The sequence below is a fragment of the Nannobrachium achirus genome, assembly GCF_963921795.1.
Source record: "Nannobrachium achirus genome assembly, chromosome: 12".
NCBI classification, from domain to species: Eukaryota; Metazoa; Chordata; class Actinopteri; order Myctophiformes; family Myctophidae; genus Nannobrachium; species Nannobrachium achirus.
Genome location: NC_137832.1, coordinates 32,274,674 through 32,297,173, shown reverse-complemented (window position 1 = coordinate 32,297,173; position 22,500 = coordinate 32,274,674). Strand labels below are relative to the sequence as shown.

The 22,500-nt window shown below is 42.2% G+C and overlaps 1 protein-coding gene across 1 annotated transcript in view; it reads left to right on the top strand.

Annotated features, from left to right (window-relative positions):
* The window catches only part of LOC308295526 (netrin receptor UNC5C-like), a gene marked incomplete at its 5' end in the record, with an annotated part of 164,968 nt that overhangs the window by 27,665 nt on the left and 114,803 nt on the right, over positions 1–22,500 (top strand). The window contains one exon of the mRNA XM_080738578.1: positions 15,548–15,651. Coding sequence (XP_080594704.1) covers positions 15,548–15,651 — 104 coding nt within the window. The remainder of the gene's footprint in view (positions 1–15,547; positions 15,652–22,500) is intronic.

Here is a 22,500-nt window from a genome sequence, read left to right as displayed (position 1 = left end):
TCAAGTGGTAAGCCAGCATCTAGAAGTGGTGACCCAAATCTCACAAGTGTCACTTTCTATGCTTAAGTTACATTCATGAAAAACATATGGTGTTTATATGTGTGTGTGTGTATATATATATATATATATATATATATATATATATATATATATATATATAATATCATATATCAATCATTTAACCAAGGATCAAAATGATCTGAAAAACCAAAGACGATACAAACAAACAAAAACTGAATATTACCACTTTTTCTGGTAGATTTACAGGCATTAGGAGTTAGGATGACGAGCCAAATCATACAGTACATTCTCAAACCAGGGCCGCTGCCCACTGCATTCTATGAATAAATAAATACATAACATTGTACTTCCGCAAAGTGTCATTCATAGGAGGAAAGAAGCAAGAACCTGGCGTGACGTCTGGGACTGATGGCATGTGTTGAAATGACAGGGTGGGGAACACAGAGAGAGGCTCTTCAGGAGCCACACGGAGACGCTCCAGAGTGGCTTAGAGAAAATGACTGACTTCCTGGAGAAGCGCAGAGAAAATCACCGTGACACTGAAGGTTACAGTCTATCTTCATTCCCTCAGCCCTCTGATGGTTTTAGTGAACTTAACTGGTGCTTGGTTGGCTGGCACGTGGCATCCCAATGATCAAAGAAGGGCTGACTGTGAAAATGTAGCGCAAGGCCATATCGTCGTTGTCGGGTGGAAACCTTGTATGTCCAAAACTGTTTGTTTTGTATTTATAATTTTTAGAATGATTTAAACTAATGAAAATAGCCGATCTACAAGCACACAACACCTCGCACTGCGAGGCTTTGTGTGCTTGTAGATCAGCTGTTTTCACTACTTTTGTTCGACGGCTTTGTTTGATGAAGCAGGGCTTTACTTTGCGAAAAAATGTACAAATTTGAAACTTGGAGATACGAGGTTTCTGCCCGACAGTGACGATATGTAGATGTAATTGTATACACGCGCGAGTGTGTGTGCTTGCGTGCGTGCGCGTGTGTGAGTATTGAGTTCAACCACATGAACACAAGCATCCATATTCTGTGCATGTCATAATATGCAAACATTCAGTAAAAATAGGTGAACATTTGATAAAAAAAAAACAATACGCTATTTTCAGCAAAGTGATTTGGCGTGGCGTAGAGGGGAAAAAGGATGGGACCAAGTATAGACCCTGGGTGACGACAGGCAATGAAGAATATAGGGTTCATGTGATTAAAGGCCACAGTACACAAGCAACCATTTTGCAATGGAGATGGTCAGTCATGATCTCAGTAAATGGATTTAAATCACTGTGGACTGAGAAATCTGTTTGTGTTAGCAACGGACCTTAGTTTGGTCTTCTCCTCGACGCTCCTGACACCTTTGTAGGTGTGCAAGAGACTTGCTTTTCACTGTATAGGACAGCAAAATACAAAAAAAACTAAAACATAAATACTTTGCACAATTTAATTACTGTCAAATTGTGACACATTTCTCCAGAATGTGTTATTTGTCCATTGCATTCTGGAATTGTGCACTTCCAATTTTGTGGAAACAATTTGTGGAAGGCCATTTCCTCTTTCAGATTGACAATCCTCCCCATGCCCACACTCTCCCACCTTAAAACTCACTGAACGCCATAAACGTCTTATACGTCTTTGGACCTCGGTGCCATAAACGTCTTTTACGTCTTTTTAATTAATCAAAAGTTTTATCATTTTTTCATAATTGTAATTTCAAAAAAATCGCTCTAGAAGTTGGCCATATGCCTCCGTGACCTGAGCGATACAGCCGATTTGACTGTAGCACCAGTGTAACACAGTCCGGCGGAAAATCGGTATAGCTGAAGATTGGTTCCGGCCGTTTAAATGTTATCTAAAACGTTCGTTTATACACTTTCCCGTGCATCCCTGACGAACTATAAGTACTCAAAAAACGCAGAAAATTCTCAGGATTCCAGCGGTGCCATCCATTCTTCTCTACCTATCCTTGATCGCGATCGCCAGGGTTCCGAAGTGTGTAGCATGCTAGCTAAAAGGCCTGGCCAAAATGTAAACAACAGGCCCAAACCAAAAAAAAGATGGACGTCTTCTTCCTTCTTCTGTTAGTTGATCAGATAGTAGGAGACCACCCTCTGGTGGTTTTCAAATGGTATTGCACTCCAGATTGCACACAGGGCCCATCACAGCACACACATATGATGATGATCAAGACATCTTACACATGTTCTATTGAAGCCCAAATCTAATGATAGGATATATATATATATATATAAATATACATGTTTTCCTTTGTAAGAGGGGTAGTGTGGCTTTCGATAGAAGCATAGATTTATATATGTAATTTAAGTACAAAATATGATTTTGGCCCCCATAAAAAGGCAAAATTAAGCAAAATGGCTGGCACCAGTTTTGTAGATTTTGAATAAAGGGTGGCATTCACTGAGTTAATGCTATCAAACACTTGGAATTATTTGCAATCCCACATGCAACCCAGGCCTAATCGCCCAACATCACTGTCTGACCTCATTAATAGTCTTGTGGTTAAATTTATGAATAGCACATGCATTCATATGGAGTTGGTTCCCCCATTGCCACTGTTAACGTGCTCCACTATTGTGGCACGGCCCTTCAATAGTTGTCACATTGCTGCTGCAGTTTGCTTCCCTTCAGTCAAAAGACTGAGCTTAGTGAGGTCAGACACTTAATTTTGGACTATTACGCCTGGCGTGTGTAATGTGATTTTTATGCCAACACTTCGACACAGTTGCTTTTTAAGTGCTTCAAAAATGCAGATTTATTTTTAACTAGTTATCACTTTAATTATTCAATTATGGAGCACCCCCTCTGATATCAAATAAATAATAAATAATTATAGTTAAGCTTAACATAAAATAATAAGCATTAGGCATGTTTATCTCCTTAATTGGTTACTCCCAGAGTGCTTCAGATTTACGTATATTTAACATCAAATTCAAAACATTTCTTACAGAGGGAGGATGCCCCCAGACCCCCTTCCAGAGGCGTATCCCCTACAGGGGCCCAAACCTCTCGTCTTAAACGATGCTAGAAACAGAAACACCAATGGTCTCAATCATTTTCGCTTTACCAAGCCAGAAGCTGACTCATTTCCATTGCGCTGTGTGCATGTGCAGGGGGAAATTAAAAGTCCAAATTACGCTCACAGAGGCTACGTGAGGTGTGTTTTCTGAGCTATTTTCTCCCAAAGCATCTCGGCTTACGTCTTTATTGCCTGAGCGGTTCCGCTATGGGGGAAGAGTGCTATGATTTGGCACAGGAAGCATGCAGGCAGAGACACCCATTCTGGATAATTGCGCTGAAATGTGCTTATGTAGAGGTGCCGGAGGCGGCGAGCTAAACCACAAACATAATAACAGTTTGGTGCTTTGGAAGAAACAGTCTTGTATGGAGAGAGTGCCCTCACTCTCAGGGCTAGGGTGGGTGGATGGCGAGAGAGAGGGAAGGAGGGAGAGGACACTGAAAAATGTGGGCATGAGAGAGAGCGAGAGAGAGAGAGAGAGAGAGAGAGAGAAAGAGAGTGACAGAATGTGTCTGTGACATAGGGTCATTCTGAATAGATGCCTACATCACCTCATTGTATTATTTAATTACGTTCCGCAACGGTTCCCTGGTGAACTTCTGTCTGTGTTATATTGACTGCAGTTTGATAATGAAGTGGGGTCGTTCAGTTGTTATGATGCAGCTGTGCCTTCTCCTCTGTACGTCTCCTTTGGACACACACACACACACACACACACACACACACACACACACACACACACACACACACACACACACACACACACACACACACACACACACAAACTAGGCATCTCTGTGTCTCTCTCACTCTTACACTGTCTGCTGTATTCTTCTGTCACTAACACGCACGCACGCAAGCACGCACACATGCACACACACACACAGCCTGAAAGCTGTGCAGTGTGTTTCCTCTACATCCCTTAAGCAGTTTGCACTTTAATCTTGTTTAATTTAATTCTCAGTCTCTCTGTGCCAACTCTTCATTTCAGAAACTCCCTCACTAATTAAGGACAGAAAATAGCTCCTATGATTGGTTGGATTGTCTGTCTGTGAGGTACAGTAGGGTAGTGTGTGTGTGTGTGTGTGTGTGTGTGTGTGTGTGTGTGTGTGTGTGTGTGTGTGTGTGTGTGTGTGTGTGTGTGTGTGTGTGTGTGTGTGTGTGTGTGTGTGTGTGTGTGTGTGTGTGTGTGTGTGTGTGTGATGGTTTGTGTTACGGCTGAGGAATTACCCAAAAATATATTTCAATCGACTTAAAGGCAGGGTTTTATTATTTACTTATCCTCAACATAGCGATTATGATTTAGCCCCAAACCCTGTATTATACTGTACTTTGTTGTACAATGGTGTCGCTTAAAAATAGAAGGAAGTGTTTATTTACCCTTCTAAGCTAACGACTTGTTTCATAGTAGATCTGCTATTTTTTCTTTAAAAAATAATCATTCTTTAATCATTCACAAATCCAAGCAAACGTTTGAATACTATTAAATAATAGTGATTTCAAGTCAGCCCTAGGTTGCGTGTGTGGTGGTGTGTATGTCAGGGGGTAGCCATTAGGGATGGGACGATAAGCGATATTATTGTGATAAAAAAAACCTCACGATAATCGTATCGTGGAGATTTAATGTATCGTGAAATTGTCATGCACTGGGATCAATTCACCTTTTATTTGCAGAGCTGCATATCCGGTTCCACTTAAACCCTCTATAAAAGTTATTGGTAAAAGGTACTTATAATATATGTACTTGATACAGTCTTTTTTTTCACTCTCTACCAAATCTCAAAAAATAGCCAATCTACAAGCTCACAACGTGCCGTGTTGCGCTGCGTTGTGAGCTTGTAGATCTGCTATTTTTTTGTCAAAATGTTCCGCCCCAGGATAATGGATGTTGGGGATATTTTTTTATCATTAAATGTTTTATTATTTTCCACATTACATAAAAAACAACAACAACAACAACACAAATTACAAAACGATTCAACCTCAATCCCCCCTCCCAACCCACCCCTCCACTGTCCACACACAATCCACACACCCGATCCACAGAATCATCTATGTCTACCTACTCTGCATAATATTTATGTTTAGTAATATGAATCATGTATTCTGCCCTGCGTCTTAATAAATCATTTCATGACACAATAGCCATACAATTCCTGTAATATCTTCACCTAAAAAAGCCGCCAATAATTCATGCCTTTTTATATAGAATACTATATTGTCTTTTTGTAAACGCTGGTATGTGTCCGTTCCCTTCTTGGATCCAAATAGGAGTTTAATTCATATAATCATCATAAATGAATTGTGAAATGGTTAGTCAACCAAAGTAATGCACTATTACTTATTTTTGTGATATTATGGTCAGGATATTTCATATAGGAGATGTTTTATATCAATGGTGTGCTTTCTTCATTTGCTACACGGTTGAACTGGTGTAGTGCCCCTCAAGTAGGTCCTCTAAGTCCTTACATTGCTGTTCTAATCGAGTAATGTTTTGTAGGCAGGTCTTATGCAAACTGGAACTAAACCAAATTGCATTACTTCTAATGAAACCTTTAACCGTCTCCCAGACTACAGTCAAATCAGTAACACTATCTTTGTTTATGGAAATAAACTGACTCGGTCATGTTGGGGATATTTTGATTATCGCGATAATATTGTAAATCGTGATTTCTTTGGTCACAATAATCGTGATATGAAATGTTCATATTGTCCCATCCCTAGTAGCCATGTGGAGCGATTCCACTTAAATCTGGGTCATTACTCCCATAATGAGCCATCATACTCCGTTCAGGCTGCCAGGCCCCTAAAGGACTGAGAGTATTCAGAAGTTAGCATGCAGGCCTCCGTCACACTCCTCCCGTGTCCTTGAATAACACCGCCAACAACACCTACTGCCATTTATCTGATCATAAATAGAAAACACACACTTTTCAGCGCAGTGTCTATTGGGAAATTAGGAATACTGGTTATTTATAGAAGAACATGACGCAGCATTTGGAATTTGAAAGGCGTCGCAAATGGCACGGTGCCACATATTGTCACTTTCAATGCCATCTGAATGTTGTTGGGGGTGGGGGGTTGGAGCAATGTCTTTTTTTTCTCCTTTTTATAAGGGCGGGATAGTGCCTTTGGTGAGTGTTTTCCTGACTGACGGGCAAGATTTGTTTTATATGGTCGATGTTAAAATCTGTGACACTTTGGCAAGGCAAGAGGCATTGTCAGTCTCTCCTTGTCTTTTTGAATGAGATCAGCAGCCTGATAAAGGGGACAGCCATGAAAAGCATATTTATGGCCAGGAGGGGTGCGTGATGGATTGCTCGCTGGATGTCAGAGACGTGAGACGGATAAGTCGAGATGATAGAAGTCAGACTCACAGGCGGTGTCAAGGCAAGTGGATGATTTAGAGGTGGACGCCTATAAATAGAGAGACTGATGGGTATGTGTGCAAGCAGGTGGTTTTTGTACTGGAAAATAGAGAGCTTCTATACACCGCGCTGCCAACCTCCAACCTCACCCTGGCTCCTTTCCTCCTTGCTTTCACCCTTGTGTCTTATTTATACACAGTCATGCGCCGTGTCGCGCTCCGGCAATAGCCGATCTACAAGCTCACAGCGTGTTGCGATGCGACACAGTCTGAGCTTGTGGATCGGCTACTTTCAGTGCACGACACCGGCGTGCAAACCAACTATAAATCTGGTTTTACACCCACCCCACCTCCACCATAAGGTCTGCTGTCTGTCATCCTCCGTATGTATCTTATTTTTGCCTGCGTTGCTTTCTTTCCATTCCGTGTTCCTTCCCTCCTGCTCCCTCTCCCCCTTGCTCACGCTTTCCGTTCGTTGCTCTCCTCCACCTTCTCTGTCATCGCTCGCTATTGTAAGGTGACAACCCTGACAAAATGTGTACGGAGTGACTTTGAATCAACAGGTTCAGCATTAAAAAGCCATCCATCTGAAGGGCGTGTCTCGGGGTCTATTTGTGTGTGTATACACTGACAGATGAGGTGATAAAGAGTACACCTGGGAACTAAGCGAGCAGAAAAATGACACAAGGGTAACATGTGTGCACGGCACGCACACGCGGCCCCACACACACACACACGCACACACGCGCTTTGTCCTCTTGTGGAATAGAGTTACACTATGTCTTAGTAAACTAAACCTGAGTAAAGAGACTGCTGTCGGTGCAACCTCCCTCCACAGAACTCCACAAGGTGAAAAAGTTTAGTTATATTACAAACTGTGGAGGAATGTGTACAAAACAGGACTCTTACATTTCCGAACTCTATTCCGGTCTAATGCTTTTCAGAAGTCTGACGTCATTTTGTAGTCGAACCGGACCTTTTGACCAAAAAGTTCGGTTTCGGTCAAAGTATGGACAGGCCTTAAGTCAGTTCACACTTCTGGATGTCTCGCGTTGAAATGACAATGTTTGATAATTAGCGTAAGACAAAGCTGCAATACGTAACTTTCATGTCCTACAGTATCTGGGATTCGAACCTCGGTCTCCTGCATGAGAGGCTAAATTTGGGCCACTCATGCAAGTGGCGGTGCCCCTTTGGCATTGAGAGACATGGGTACGAGCTTCAGGCGATACTATTTGTCAACTAGTCAGTGTCCTACCCAGACCAGGGTCTAAATGTCTCAACGTAAGAGTAAGAAGCCCACCTTCCACCACTGCAGATATGCTAGTTATATTTCATTAATATAATCTATGCAGATTGGTTAAAATAACATTTTGATTCATTAAAATTAGTTCTGGATTGCAGCTTTAACGGATGTTTAAATGACTAACATATGTGTCAGGGAATTGGAAACCGCACCAGTCTACCAGGCCAGCCGTATTCCCAACTAAGAGAGGAAAACATGACCTCAATGCTAAGTAAAAGTGATATACTGACTGCTGCTGCCTCCAAGCTGTTGTGACATTAACATTTTTGGTTTCAGTATCAAGTACCCACATTTTGGGTACTTGATACTGAAACCAAAAATCCACCGCTACATAGAATCAACTGACGACACCAACAACAGAAAAGAGTTCACTACTATATATACATTCAACAAAAAATCACACCCGTGTGAAGTGGAGCTGTGTGTGTGTGTGTGTGTGTGTGTGTGTGTGTGTGTGTGTGTGTGTGTGTGTGTGTGTTTTGTGTGTGTGTGTGTGTGTGTGTGTGTGTGTGTGTGTGTGTGTGGATCATGTGTACCGATTTTTGTGACATTTGAAGAAAATATGTAGGAAAAGGAGCAAAAAGTGTGTTTTGGAGAAAATTCAAGATGGCGGAAAATCTATCATGGCGCAAATGGGCGTGGCCTATATGGGGAGATGCGCCATGACCCAAGGAATCCAGGGAAAAAAGATTTTTAATTTTCCGACCTACGGTTCAAGAGTTACAGGCCAAAACGTAAAGTGGGGTGTTATGGCGCCACCATGCGGCCAAATGACACAATTATTTTTGGAGCTGTGTGAAACACAGGCTCCCTATACGTAGCTTTGTGGGTCTGTCTGTCTGTGTGTCTGTCTGTGTGTGTGTGTGTCTGTATGTAGCCTGACTTCGGCACGCTACTAGTCCCACAGTTTTGCCACCACACACTCGCGCCATATGTCAAATCGACCGGCTTACTCGGGAATAGTGGGCTAGTAACTTGCTAAGAGAAAGGTTCAATAGTTTAATTGATATTAATTTATTAGTGAATTAATTTTCCCCATTGACTTATAATGGCAATCGCAAAAACTCACATTCAATTATTTGTCTCTCGCAAACCATAGGGGCTAGAGTTTCAAGACTTGGAGAGGAGGTTCATAATGGTTTCAAGGATTAAATAAAAAATAATTGTGTCATTTGGCCGCATGGTGGCGCCATAACACCCCACTTTACGTTTTGGCCTGTAACTCTTGAACCGTAGGTCGGAAAATTAAAAATATTTTTTCCCTGGATTCCTTGGGTCATGACGCATCTCCCCATATAGGCCACGCCCATTTGCGCCATGATAGATTTTCCGCCATCTTGAATTTTCTCCAAAACACACTTTTTGCTCCTTTTCCTACATATTTTCTTCAAATGTCACACAAATCGGTACACACACACACACACACACACACACACACACACACACACACACACACACACAGCTCCACTTCACACGGGTGTGATTTTTTATTTAATCCTTGAAATCATTATGAACCTCCTCTCCAAGTCTTGAAACTCTAGCCCCTATGGTTTGCGAGAGACAAATAATTGAATGTGAGTTTTTGCGATTCCCATTATAAGTCAATGGGGAAAATTAATTCACTAATAAATTAATATCAATTAAACTATTGAACCTTTCTCTTAGCAAGTTACTAGCCCACGATTCCCGAGTAAGCCGGTCGATTTGACATATGGCGCGAGTGTGTGGTGGCAAAACTGTGGGACTAGTAGCGTGCCGAAGTTTAGGAAGTTCAGGCTACATACAGACACACACACACACAGACAGACACACAGACAGACCCACACGGCCACGTATAGGGAGCCTGTGCTTCACACAGCTCCAAAAAGTGTATTACCAGTTGTGGAAATACCGTCTAATGTGGTGCCTTAAAGATGCAAAGTAAAATCATATTAATGTATTCTTTGTAACACAAAGATTGTACAAATGGAACCAAATTGACCATTTTGGTTTACTAAATCATACATTAACGCTCCCGACCTTACTGTGTACTGGATTGTGAACTCTCCAGTCAATGGTGTGTTTGATTAGGTACACTGTAACATCATTTCTGCGTAGCATTGAGACATGCTCAATGTTAACATGTTGTAGGTCACTCCTGCAGCAGTAGAATGTGTGTGAGGTATCAGGGCGATCCATCATTCCTACTTGGTCACGCTGCTTAGTTTTATGATCCCTCAGACACCTCTACTGACTCAGTCAGCTACAGCTCTCTCACACACGCACACACCGTAAAATCCTGGGTCCATTCGGTTCGGTTTGCGCACTCTTAGGGTTAAATTAAGACTAACAGGGTGTATAATAATTGCACACCTGCAGCCACATATACTGTACACTCTACAGTGTACAGTTTACACTCATGTGTGCAAACAAAACAGACAAGCACATGTAAAGACTACAATTGTCAATCTACAGTAATTCTGTCCAAGTGTTAAAGGATAACATACTCCTTTTTCAACCTACCGGTCAATCCCCTTTTGTTCTTATGTGAGATCAATAATTATAGTGTGGAAAAATGTCTTTTGTGTATTTCTCCACAAAATTGACATCACAAAATGATGACAGTAAAAGAAATGCACGCCCAATGACTTGAAACTACGCGTTTGACGGCATCATTTCATGGAGCAATACACAGAAGGCAGACTTTATTTTCCACACTGTGTATTTGTATGCACAGTGTGTGTACAGTTATCTCCACAATTAGTTTTACCTTTTTTTTTTTCATTATTTGGAGTTAGTTACAGTCGTAATTGAAAACAGCAGATCTACAAGCACACAACGCCTCGCATCGCGAGGCGTTGTGTGCTTGTAGATCGGCTGTTTTCACTAGTTTTGTGTGACAGTCTTGTATGATGAAGCAGGGCTTTGCTTTACCAAAAGACACATTTGAAACTTGAAGATACAAAGCAAAGGTCGTCAGGATCGGGACTTGAACCTGCGACGCTGCAAGGCTGATCTGGATTACCAGCATAGGTGCCTGGACCACTACCCTGTGGCCCAGGCCATAGAGAGTGCTTGGGCAGTCACAGAGTAATACTCGACATTTCATGATAGTGTGTGTGTACTGGGTATGTGTGTGTTCCATATTATACTTACAGTATTATAGACTGTACACTCTCAGAGGTAACTGAGGATTCTATTGTACACATACACATACATCCGCTGTGTGTGTGCGTGCGTGCGTGCGTGCGTGCGTGCGTGCGTGTGTTTGTGTGTACATCTTTTGTTCTCTCCCAACGGTGGCAACATCCAGTTTGTCCTTTGTGGGCTGTAATGGTTGTTCCACAGTATGCCTGTCAATACCCTTCGGCTGCCCACTCAGTCTCACCTTAACACTGCTCTACCGTGTCCTACACCGTTTGAAAGGATACAGAGGGCAAAGGGTTTGCTGGTCCTTGGGAATGAAATCTCATTCAACTTCTTTTTTGTATTTTTTTTAGTTTGTATGAACACCTGCACGGCGGGTTGAAAAGAAAAACATTTCCTCTCTAACTGTTTTTCCTCCCTCACTCTGCTGTCTATTTTTCTCCTTGTCACTCCCCCCCATCACTCCCTACCGTACATGTGCTTCCTCTTAGGAATCCATCAAGATCGGCTGATCAGCTCCATCATAAATAAAGTCACCTGCAGCTGCTAACTCTCTCTCTCTCTCTCTCTCTCTCTCTCTCTCTCTCTCTTTCTCTTTGGATACACTTTGTTTTATGGCTTTTTTTTCCTTCTCTGCTGCATGCTAATGATTTTAGCATCTGTTCAGTGCAGCTGCTATTACAGGGCATTACCTACAGTATATATATACGCGTATGGGAAAGTGAATGCAGTAGCCCACTGTTAGGCTATGAGCGATCAGGCTACAGAAGACAGGTGGGGGTGAGAGGCCAAAAAGGACAGTGAGTTGGGTGTAGATGGGGGTTCATTCATGGAGAATAACAGAAAAAGGTTGAGAGGAAATAAGAGAGAGAATACTTTGCTTACAGAAGCATTCCAAGATGGAAAGAGAGGGAAGTGGAAAATATTGATTCATTCCAGTGAAATGACAAGTTATTCCAGAACAATGAAGATGAGAGAGAGGGGGAGAAGCAGGCAGGCAGGCAGGCAGGCAGGCAGGCTGGCTGGCTGACTGACTGACTGACTGACAGAAATAAAAGACTGACTGACTGACTGACTGACTGACTGACTGACTGACTGACTGACTGACTGACTGACTGACTGACTGACTGAAATAAAAGAGTGTGAGGTACTGTAAGCCTATGAAATTAACATAACATGAAAGGATGATCAGATCCACTACATAATAATAATATTCAAATGTTTCACAAATTAAAAATATTATACCATAAAGTAAGTAAATGAGGAATGTGTGGAATTATCAGCTGGGTAACACAGTTTCAAATCTCAAAATATGTTGAACAAAGACATTTTGAGTGTTCACACCAATCATGATGACTATAACATGTTGTTTTAAAAAAAGACAATAATAATATAATGACAATGGTGGTTGTAGATGAAATTGTTGACCACTATCAGAGTGGTTTCATTCTGATCACTTTCAGGGCCAGCAAATGAAAATCCATCAGGACATTTGGAATGCAATTGGTTTTGTTATTATTAACAGATATGAGGAGATTATTATGAATAATCTCGCTGAAAGGCGAGACCAGTATGTTACACCCAAACTTTGCACAACAGGTGGGCGGCAGTTCCGGCGTCGGCAGCCGAGCCGATCTACAAGCTCACAGCGGTCGCATCTGCGACGTGACCTGAGCTTGTATGTCAGCTGTTCTCAGCTGTTTTCTACATGCTTACCGGATGTGTCCCACACATAATTCTACAGTAAATTCCCGCGGAAACAGGTGGAACAGGTCAGGTTTATTCTCCTCAAAACAATTACCGACAGTACAAAGGCAGGGCTCTTAATTAGCCAATGAGGAGCAGCGTTCTTGGTGACATCACCACCAACAACCTGATATAAATAACAACACCCACATGAAATCTTTTGTAATATGTTCTTCCAAATCTTTAGATACTAAAGTATATAAAATGTAAGAGTCTCAGAAGTAATTTTGGAGTGCCCGTTGATTTTTATGCCCATATATGTTGGAGTGCCTGTTGGGTAGATCTTTGTGCCCGTACATGGTGTTCCATGCGAGCCCACACTGTTTTGTAGGAACAGTATTTCTTGTTCTTTCTGATAGGCTAGCTGGCTTTACCCCAGGTAGCCTGCAACTATCTCACTTATAATTAATAATCAGAATCAGATTGTCCACATACCCTATTCTATTGCATTTGTCTTTGAGCATCGTGGCAGAGGATTCTCTCTCTCTCTCTCTCTCGCTCTCTCTCTCTCTCTCTCTCTCTCTCTCTCTCTCTCTCTCTCTCTGCGTGACACAGCTAGACAGTGCAGCGCGTTTGCTGCCACTGTTTACAGAACGTTCATCAGCGGGGACGATCACATAATTATCGCTATAATTATTGTGCTTGTGTAATTGGCCCTTAACCTCTAAGCCTCTTCAGTCTAAATCTCCCAGAACAGGTCTCATGTCAAGTCCTATTCCAGTTCAAGTCTACCATGGCCATGCATGTGCATCCAAATGTCAAATTCACTTACCCACAATGCCAAGGCCGCACAGCAATATTGCCCCTCCATTTCCTGCCTTGTGCTCTCTCCTTCCCTCTCTCCCTCCCTCTATCACCCTCTTCTCATCTCAGCTTCCAAACTAACTTGCCTTCAAGTCCACTACAGCAGGCGTGGATGGATTTAGCTTTTATTGAATCAGTCCGCTCGCTGAATTCCTCTATGATAAATAAGCAACACGATCCCTTTCTGCTTTTGTAATACTGTCATTTATCACAGCACGCTGGGCTATTAATGTGAATCGTTCAATGTCTTTGGCCCCGGCCGAGTTCTCGCATGTCTCGCTGGCAGGCAGCAACCCAACACTTCTCTGGCAGGTCCAATGCGGAATGGGACCGAAGGGCAAAATAACAGGCTTCACCCAAGCCGAGAGGACGGAGAGATGGGCATGCCAAGCACAAATAACTACAGTATGCCTAGAGTAGAAAACAGCAAATGGACATAAAGCATACAAGTAACTGTTTGTATTACCAGTAGCATGACAGAATAATCGGTCTAGGTCTTGGAAGTAACTTACAGTGAACTATAAGTTTAAGTATATGTTATACTTAATCTCATGGCCATGTTGCTCTTCAAAAAGAATGTTTTTTCAACGTGCAACAACAAAGAAAAATGTTTTTACATTGAGAATGTCTTTTCATCAAGCAACACAGTCTTCCAGTTAAGTCCTTAAGTACTATAGTGAATACAGTAGCAGTCTAAAAGTACACATTGGTGGTATCTGCGCTTTTCTCTCCCTTTCCCCTCAGAATCTCTCTCTGCTTTGTGGGAATATGTGCGCATTAGTCAATGGTTAAGAATATCCTGCTAAGTGTTTTTCCTTGTTTACATTTTTTGAGCTGACAGACTGGAGTGAGAGAGAAGCCAATGTAAGCAATTTACCCCGAGTGAGAGGACATTATGCTCTCATAATGTCCGCAGTGAGGGTGTTATCGGACGAGGCGCAGCCGAGTCCGATAACACCCTCACTCAGGACATTATGAGAGCATAATGTCCGACCCCGAGTGGTAAATAGCTTTTCTACCACTTTTTCCCGTATACATGAAAGAAAACACATAGTTGTAACTTGCAAGGATCTTAAGTTACAATCATTATTGCCTATAAAACTTCCGCGAGACAGCAGATAGTTCCACAAACAACATCTTCTACTCACCAACAGATGGCGCCAACTCCATACTAATCCATGCGTCTAGCTTACAGCTAAGCTAACGTCAGTTAGAAGTACCGTTCCGGCCGTAAATAGAGGCTGTTCGCTTCCAGAAAGGCATAGGTTCAGAGAAAAGGGGCTTTAAAGTTGGCGGATTGCATTGGATCCAAATAAATCGGCGACTATAGCATGCACGTTAGTAAACATAGGACCGTTGCCACCGTCATTTGTTGGTTGGGGGAAAGGTGTTCCGACTACCTCCTGAAGTCCCCGGATGTACACTGAGGTGCATTGATCTCGGACAAGTCCTCATACAACTTTGCGGCAGTTGTTTTGTCATAACCTCCGGAATTTAGCCAATCAGAATCCAGTATTTGAACACGTGACTAGAAAAAGTGGTAGAAGTATGCATGACTGACTTTAACCAGCCGCTCCATAATTACCATGTCATTGTCGCCTTGGAAAATGAGCGTTAAATTATCCCTGCAGAGGCCAAAGTGCCTTCAGTCGCACAATGACAGGGTGGTTCCACCCAAAATGGCCTTCCTTAATTCAGATTCACAGGCCTCTCCAAAATGGCCGGGCATACACCTCCTTAGTGATGCTCATTGGGTCATCCTACTTTACCAGGAAACGCATGAATCCAAATTATTTTTAATTTGATCATTCTTCTGCAACAGATCTTGGTCATCATGTGAGGTTGCAGCATTTGTACATATTACACACTCTACATTTACTCAATTATTGATTTTCCTCTTCTATCTCACATAACGTACACAGATAGCTTTGTCTTTCTGTGCAAAATGTGTCTACCCACTGCATTTATGTAGAATTGTCATGACCATCAGTACGGACTACAAAATCACAGCTGACATACACATAGAACATTCTACAACTGTAAAATAATGACATTAACTGTCATTTGTGTATGCAATAGGCTTACTAATTACTAATTAATTCTAACTCACAAATATTGCTCCTTCCTTGTTTCTCTCTTGCAGACCTGAAGAAGTCCTTTGAACAGGAGCCACTAGGAAAAGAAGTGTCACTGGAACAGGAAGTGCTGTTACAGTGTCGCCCTCCCGAGGGCATACCGGCTGCAGAGGTACGTTCTCAACTTTTCTCCCTGAGCTCATGTGAAAGCCACATGAGTCTTTCATAACGTTTCAGGAAGTTAATTTATAATTTTCCTAGCTAGATTATTATTATTTGTATTTCCAGCGCCGTCCTGGATATCAGCCTGGTGCTTGAACAACAGTAGTCTACTGTGTGCAAGTAAAGCCCTTTGCACACAGGCGCGTTTAACCGCACGGATAAAACGGACAATATATTTTTTTGAAAAGAAAACAATGATTCTCTATGACCTCATGCACACCGGCTCCGAATTAGCCGTGAGACGAGTGGCTGCCGCCGTGCGTTTTTTTCTCGATCGAACCCAGTTCGATTCGTGCGCCTTGTCGCATGCGGTAAAAAACTCATCACTCCTTTTATGACTCCTTTTTGGATCCGCAGCGCCGATTCCGCACAGCCTTGCACACCAAATCCAATGCGTTTTATTCATGCCGCAAACGAAAAAAACGCAGCTATCCTGTGTGCAAAGGGCTTTACTATGAGCCACACCACTGACACACAAATACACAGATGGGGAGAGTTCTCTTGAGGGGCCCTTCTAATATCCTATCATAAACATGGTGTCACTTATTGAGCCAGGCAAGCAACAAGTCAAGCTTGTTCAAGGACACACTCTAAATCAGGGGTTAAAGTTCTCAGTCCTGGGAACTGATTTCAGTCTTGAGGATTCCATAGGGGCTATTTCTGAGATCAGTGCAGATCCGCAAATACTGTAAATACATAAATAAGGGGGAGGTGTAACGATGACCGTGGCGCGAGTGACAAAGTCGTCAAAACGCTAGTCAAGTGATCTCCAAACTAAAAAGCAATTATAATTTCAAGATATGAGTTTTTGAATTGGCCAGAATAGCAATAGAATACAACAGAACTTCAGAAGATACTTCTATAAAATGAAGCATGGATTGGCGCACACACATTCAGTGAAGGCAGTTCAGAACTTCAGGGAAACGCCTCAAATATTGGTCTAAAATCACATATTGGGACATGTGATCTTGGGATTTCTTTGGCTTCAACCCCTGCTAAATGCATCTATTGGTGAATGGTTCAGCACCACCGCTGATGGACAGACCATGCATGCTGTGAGTGACCAGCAGCATGCCATTTTTGGAGCGGTGAAAGCGCTCCCAATAGACAGGTATGTCTGTGGGTGGGTGGGTGGGTGGCTGGCTATGTCTGTAGCCTGGCAATACCTTGAGTGGCCACACACAACACACAAGTTAAAGGAGGGGCACTGTTGTGCAGGCACACACACACACACAGCTTCTATGGCACTATTGTGCAGACTAGACACACACACACACACACACACACACACACACACACACACACACACACACACGGTATAGCTGCTCAGATTCACCGCTCCACTTCGAACCGAGGTTTGATTTTTACATGGGGATACACAAGAGAGCAAAGCCGCACAGCACACAGAGCAGCCACCTGACTGTCCCAGTCTGAGTCTCCACAGAGGCAGCAGGCAATATTTTATTGATAATCGATTGCTAACGCTACAGCAACATATGCCAAGGGTTAGAACGCACGTAATGTATAATGCAACGCTGGAATGACAAGCTACTTTGCAGGCTTGAAAAATGGCTTATGATTTTTTAGAACAGCTCCGCCTTGTTATGCAGCTGCAGTTGAACGCTAATGACTCATTTCTCGATAACAATTGTCTTTAAACTCTGAACATTAAAAGGCAAAGTATATACAGCAGTGTACAGCATTAAAAGGCCTTTTCAAGATAAAGTGGACGGTGCATAATGTGAGGGGGTTGCAGCAGATACAGCTGCACATAACTTGATAAGCAACAAAAGCTCAGGTCAATTCCAGGATATAATGAAATTTAGCGTGTTAAAGAATGTGTTTTTTCCCCCTTTGGTCTGTACATCATAATTGAATACATAATTTTGTACAACTAGTTCCATTAATATCTGCATACCAATAAAGTATTCAATAAGGAGAGATGTAAGTGTCCTTCACACTGTGTACTATAACTATATGCTGTAGTTCACTGTTGTATTATTTTAATAGTTGGTGTGAACTCCACTTGACTATATTTTTATCGTTATAGTTATAGTGCTCAGTGTGAATGGGCCTTAACACATCGGACGCCCACGTGGTTTTGATGTCTTAATTTGCCGGTGCCCATGGCAACGCGTCAAACGCGTCATTTTACCTACCGGCGAGAGTACTGGCGAGAAAAGTAATCCGAGTAAATGTAATCCGAGTATGTCCTGTTTATTTAGAGAAAATCTTTTCTTTCAGTCAGGACCGTTTTTTATCATTTCTAAGCCACAGTGTTTGTGTTACGGCATGTAGAAGAGGCTGCCGTTTTGAGAAAAAAATGAAAAAAGGAAGAGAATCCGGAGAAAACAGCATTTTTGTGCAGCCGCTAAACAGGAAGTCAACGAGACACACAGCACGTCCGGGTGACGTAATTGCGCGCTGCATGTTGGGAAATGGAGTTTGTTTCATCACCGCGGTAGCCAAGTGCAGTAGCTACAGTACAGTATAGTTCAGGGGTCTTCAACAGGGGGTCCGCGACCCCTAGGGGGTCCGCGGAGGTACTGCAGGGGGTCCGCGAATTTATTGCTTAAAAAAAAAAATCAAAAATCAAAAAATGTTTTTTTTCTTTATTTTTTTTCACATTTATGTTAAAAAATAAATCATGATTCAATCCATTTTGAATAGCTTGAATACATGATTACTATGCAATTGACAGATTGTTGATATTATTGACATTGGTTCTCAGTTAATAAGTACAGTATTTTCTGGACTATAAGGCGCACCTGACTATAAGGCGCACTGTCAATGAATGGTCTATTTTCAAACTGTTTTCATATATAAGGCGCACCTGACTATAAGGCGCACATAATAGACGCTACCGTTGCGTTATGCATCAAACAGATGGAGCTGTGCTAAAGGGAATGTCAATGTCAATGAATGATCCATATATAAGGCGCACTGGACTGGCGCCTTATAGTCCGGAAAATACGGTAGTATGTTTAGAAATGGTAGTGGTACGGCCCACCCTGCTTGCTGTAACTTGTACATGTTTAAAATAAATAAAATATGTCGTAGCCCCGACCCCCCACCCTACAAGGTGGTAGGGGGTCCCTGCTCCATCTCCCCATCAGTTTGGGGGTCCCCGGCCTGAAAACGTTGAAGACCCCTGGTATAGTTTACTGTACAACGCGTCAAACGCGTCGTGTTAAGTTGGAAATAATACCATCATTTATTGTGAATATTAGTTTTATGAAGAAGTTATACAACATTTTGATATGGAAAACATCTTTCATCTCTGTGATTTGTTGAAAAACTATCTGATTAATGTGACCACAGCCAGAGCAATATAATGTTCTGTGTTACCTAACATCAAAAGAAAAACACAGGAATGAGATTTGAATAATTTCACAGTTAGCATAATAGGATGGCAGTATGGTGTCTTCAAGGCTGACTTTTGTTGTGTACTGTTACTGTAGAATTCCATTACTGTCGATTTATTGTCTGGAGAATCCTATTCTCCATAAATGATCACGTGGAAGCAGAGGTAGACCACCACTTAACATCCACAGTTCAAACCTAGATTTTGTACTGCCCTGAGAACCAATTTTAAACCAGAGTGAGAATAATAATTAAAAAGAAAACATGACTGTTGTCCACGTTACTTATAATGAAATGCTGTGTCCGGGTAGCTCAGTGGGTGGAGCTCTCGCCTTTGGACCACAAGGTTCATGGGTTTGATCCCAGGCACCGGCAACTCAGCATACAGTATGAGTATCACGGCTTGGGTGTGGCAAGTACTGGGAGCTGATGGTAGGTTGTGGCGCTCCACCTCAGCAATCCATCTCCCAGGGGTCCTGCGTGTTACTGGCTGATACTGACAATAAGCCACAACCGACCTACTTGTATGGCAGTCAAAATTATCCCAGGCACTCTGAGTGATTATTATAAAAATAATCACTGGCGTGTTTGGACTCAGATAATCCTCATCAGGATATAAAGTGAAACTGAAGACAGGTATTCGATATGAAATTAAATCTTTAATTGGTCATGTCACAGGTTGCATTGCATGTTAATGCAGTCCACTTAGAGACCACGTTCTACACATGAGTAAAAATACAATAATAAACAACAAGTGCAAAAAATAGCCTACTATATATGGCAATCAAGTCACACTTAAACAGCAACAGTGGGGGGGAAAAAAAGTAAATATTTAATCACAAACTATAAATAAAGTACAATCTGTTTCTGTCTTCAGGCAATATGTACATACTAATGCTACTAAATTAAAATATTAATATTGCACAATAAATTGCCCTCTCTAGCACCCATTAAGAAGTCATGTGTTCAAGGTTTATATTAACTACGACGACGAGGGGAAGGCACAATGAGTGTAAAGGACAGAGAAAAGTCCATTCAGAACGAGTGACACGGTTCTGTATCCACCTGTTTCCACAAGACTTTACTGTAGCATTATCTGCAGGACACTTCCGGTTAACAGCAGACATACAAGCTCACGCTGGAAATGCCGCTCGCCTTCTGCGCAATGCACGATGGGATGTTGGAAAGTTCTGGATAGTATAACATGAGTTTTATTAGATGTTCTATTGCATGAGAAAGGGGGATTTATTTAAGATTTATTCCTAATTTACCGTGTGCCTGGAAAGGAAGTAGCCCTGAGAGTGGTAATCCGGAGATTCTGCTGTTGGAGGAGACATTTGAGTCCGTCTCCAACACTTCTTGTATTCTTTTGGAATGACCTCTATGATCACTGCTTTCAAAGTGTTTGGATTAGCGTGGCTTACAGCCTTGGGGTAATTGGGGTAGTGGGTTCTAATAGCATATTTTGTGTTAATCTCTCCCGTAGTTTACGCTTTGTGTGCCTGATATAGAAACAGACTCTCACATTCAAGTTTATAATACACATAATGGGCTGCAATTAGCATAGCCTCTGCTATGATATGTCCTTTGACAAAAAAAAAAACATCCACAAAAGTGTTGTCTGTTTATGTTTTTGCAGTCATTACAAGAGTCTGTCTGTGCCAGTGAGTTTTGGGAACCAATCCGTGGGTTTAGGAAGAGATTGCTGCTTACTCCTCACCAGGCTGTCCGGGTGTTGATGCCCTTCTGAAAGAGAAGGCTGGAGGCCACAGAAACTCTGCACAGAGGGTGGGGTCACTGTGCAAAGTGAGGATTTGGCTGATGTCATAGGCCACGCTGCTATACGGTGTGGTGAAATAGACTTCTGGATTGTTGTTGTTCACATCACAGGGTCTATTCAGAAGGTTCTTCCATCTACACAGTAATGTTCAGTGTTATTGAGTGGTGCTAGGTTGCTAACCGCTCCTACATCTGGCTTTGTGTGTATGTATGTCTGTATTGTCCGTCCAGCAAAGCTGGGCAATGGCCAAGCTTCGCGCAACGTTTAATGAAATTAGCTCATAAAAGGAACTGGTCACTTCACACTGGGTGTGATATTTTTAGGTCCATATTGATTTTGATAAAGTGAGTGAGGGGCCACAGTCGCCACACATTTGACAACAAACTTGAGATGCATATTGCTGAAATATGTTAAATCTGTGTGAATTTGGTAGACATGGCAGATTGCTTAACAATCGGCTATTTGCCAGGCCAGAAAGCCTTGCTTCACAACACAATCAGTTGTTTTCCTTTAAGGAATTGTGGCCCATGGTGACACACAGCAAAGGTCACCGGCATCGGGCCTCGGGAGTCGAACCTGTGGCACACTGTGCCCGGACCGCTATCCTAGCCGTCCGGGCCACAAACGCAAATTCTAATATCCACAACCATGGCTAGACTAGGGATTTGAATCTTTCGCAGTGCATTCTCACAAACACATTTGGCAGTGTTTAGTGTTTATTCTTTTTTCCTTTTTCACCCGACCTGAGGTCGATTCTACAAACGTTATGCCTTCTAAATCAGTAGTTCTCAAACTCTCAATCTTCCCCCGCAGAAGAGAGCATTTGTGCTGTGAGCGCTGTGAAAAGAAACAGGCAGGTGATGAGGAGGCATGTGCTTTCACTACCATAAGCAGTGACAAGATTACACAAGTGTAAAGTGGTACAACAACTCAACTGGGAGAAAATGTAAAAAATTGGCAGAAATGTATAAAATATAAATAATAAAACAAATGTACTGTGCCATGCTCTCAGTACATTCACAGTGTGTGGGCACTGGAGAATCCTACTGTACTGCATTGCTGTGCCAAATGGCTTTCTAGTTTCTAGTGACCCTCCCATCACATGGTCACTTGTTTGGTAAAATCTTCCATTATACATACTGATGTATTAGTGTTCAGTGGCAGCAGTAAACATGACTGTCACACAACATTATTTCCCATTATGGCAGCACGCTGCAGGTAAATTGCCGGCACATCATTTTATCCATTCATTCACAATGTGTAACTGATTGTAAACATTGTCTTTGAAAGTGCACAGATCGTTACTGCTGCTCCCAGAGGGCTTTAAACAACTACAGCAAAGTACATCATCTACAATTCAGATCATTATTCATCTTCTTTGCTTTATTTTCCTTCTTTACCCCCCCCCCCCCCCCCCCCCCCCACATGAATGGATAAAGAGACATAATTTAATTTCCTTGCACGCCAGGGAAACTGCACTACAGCACTTTGTGAAGGCTGCACTGCCAGATAAGGATTCTAAATCTGGTTTTCTGGTTACAGAGGGTTTGATAGTTGCGCTAAAGAACCCCTACCTACTGATGGAGCGAAAGGCTAAATCCCAGCCCCTATGCATAAAGTAAACTGTATTACCATAAAAGTCTCTCATAACTTCTT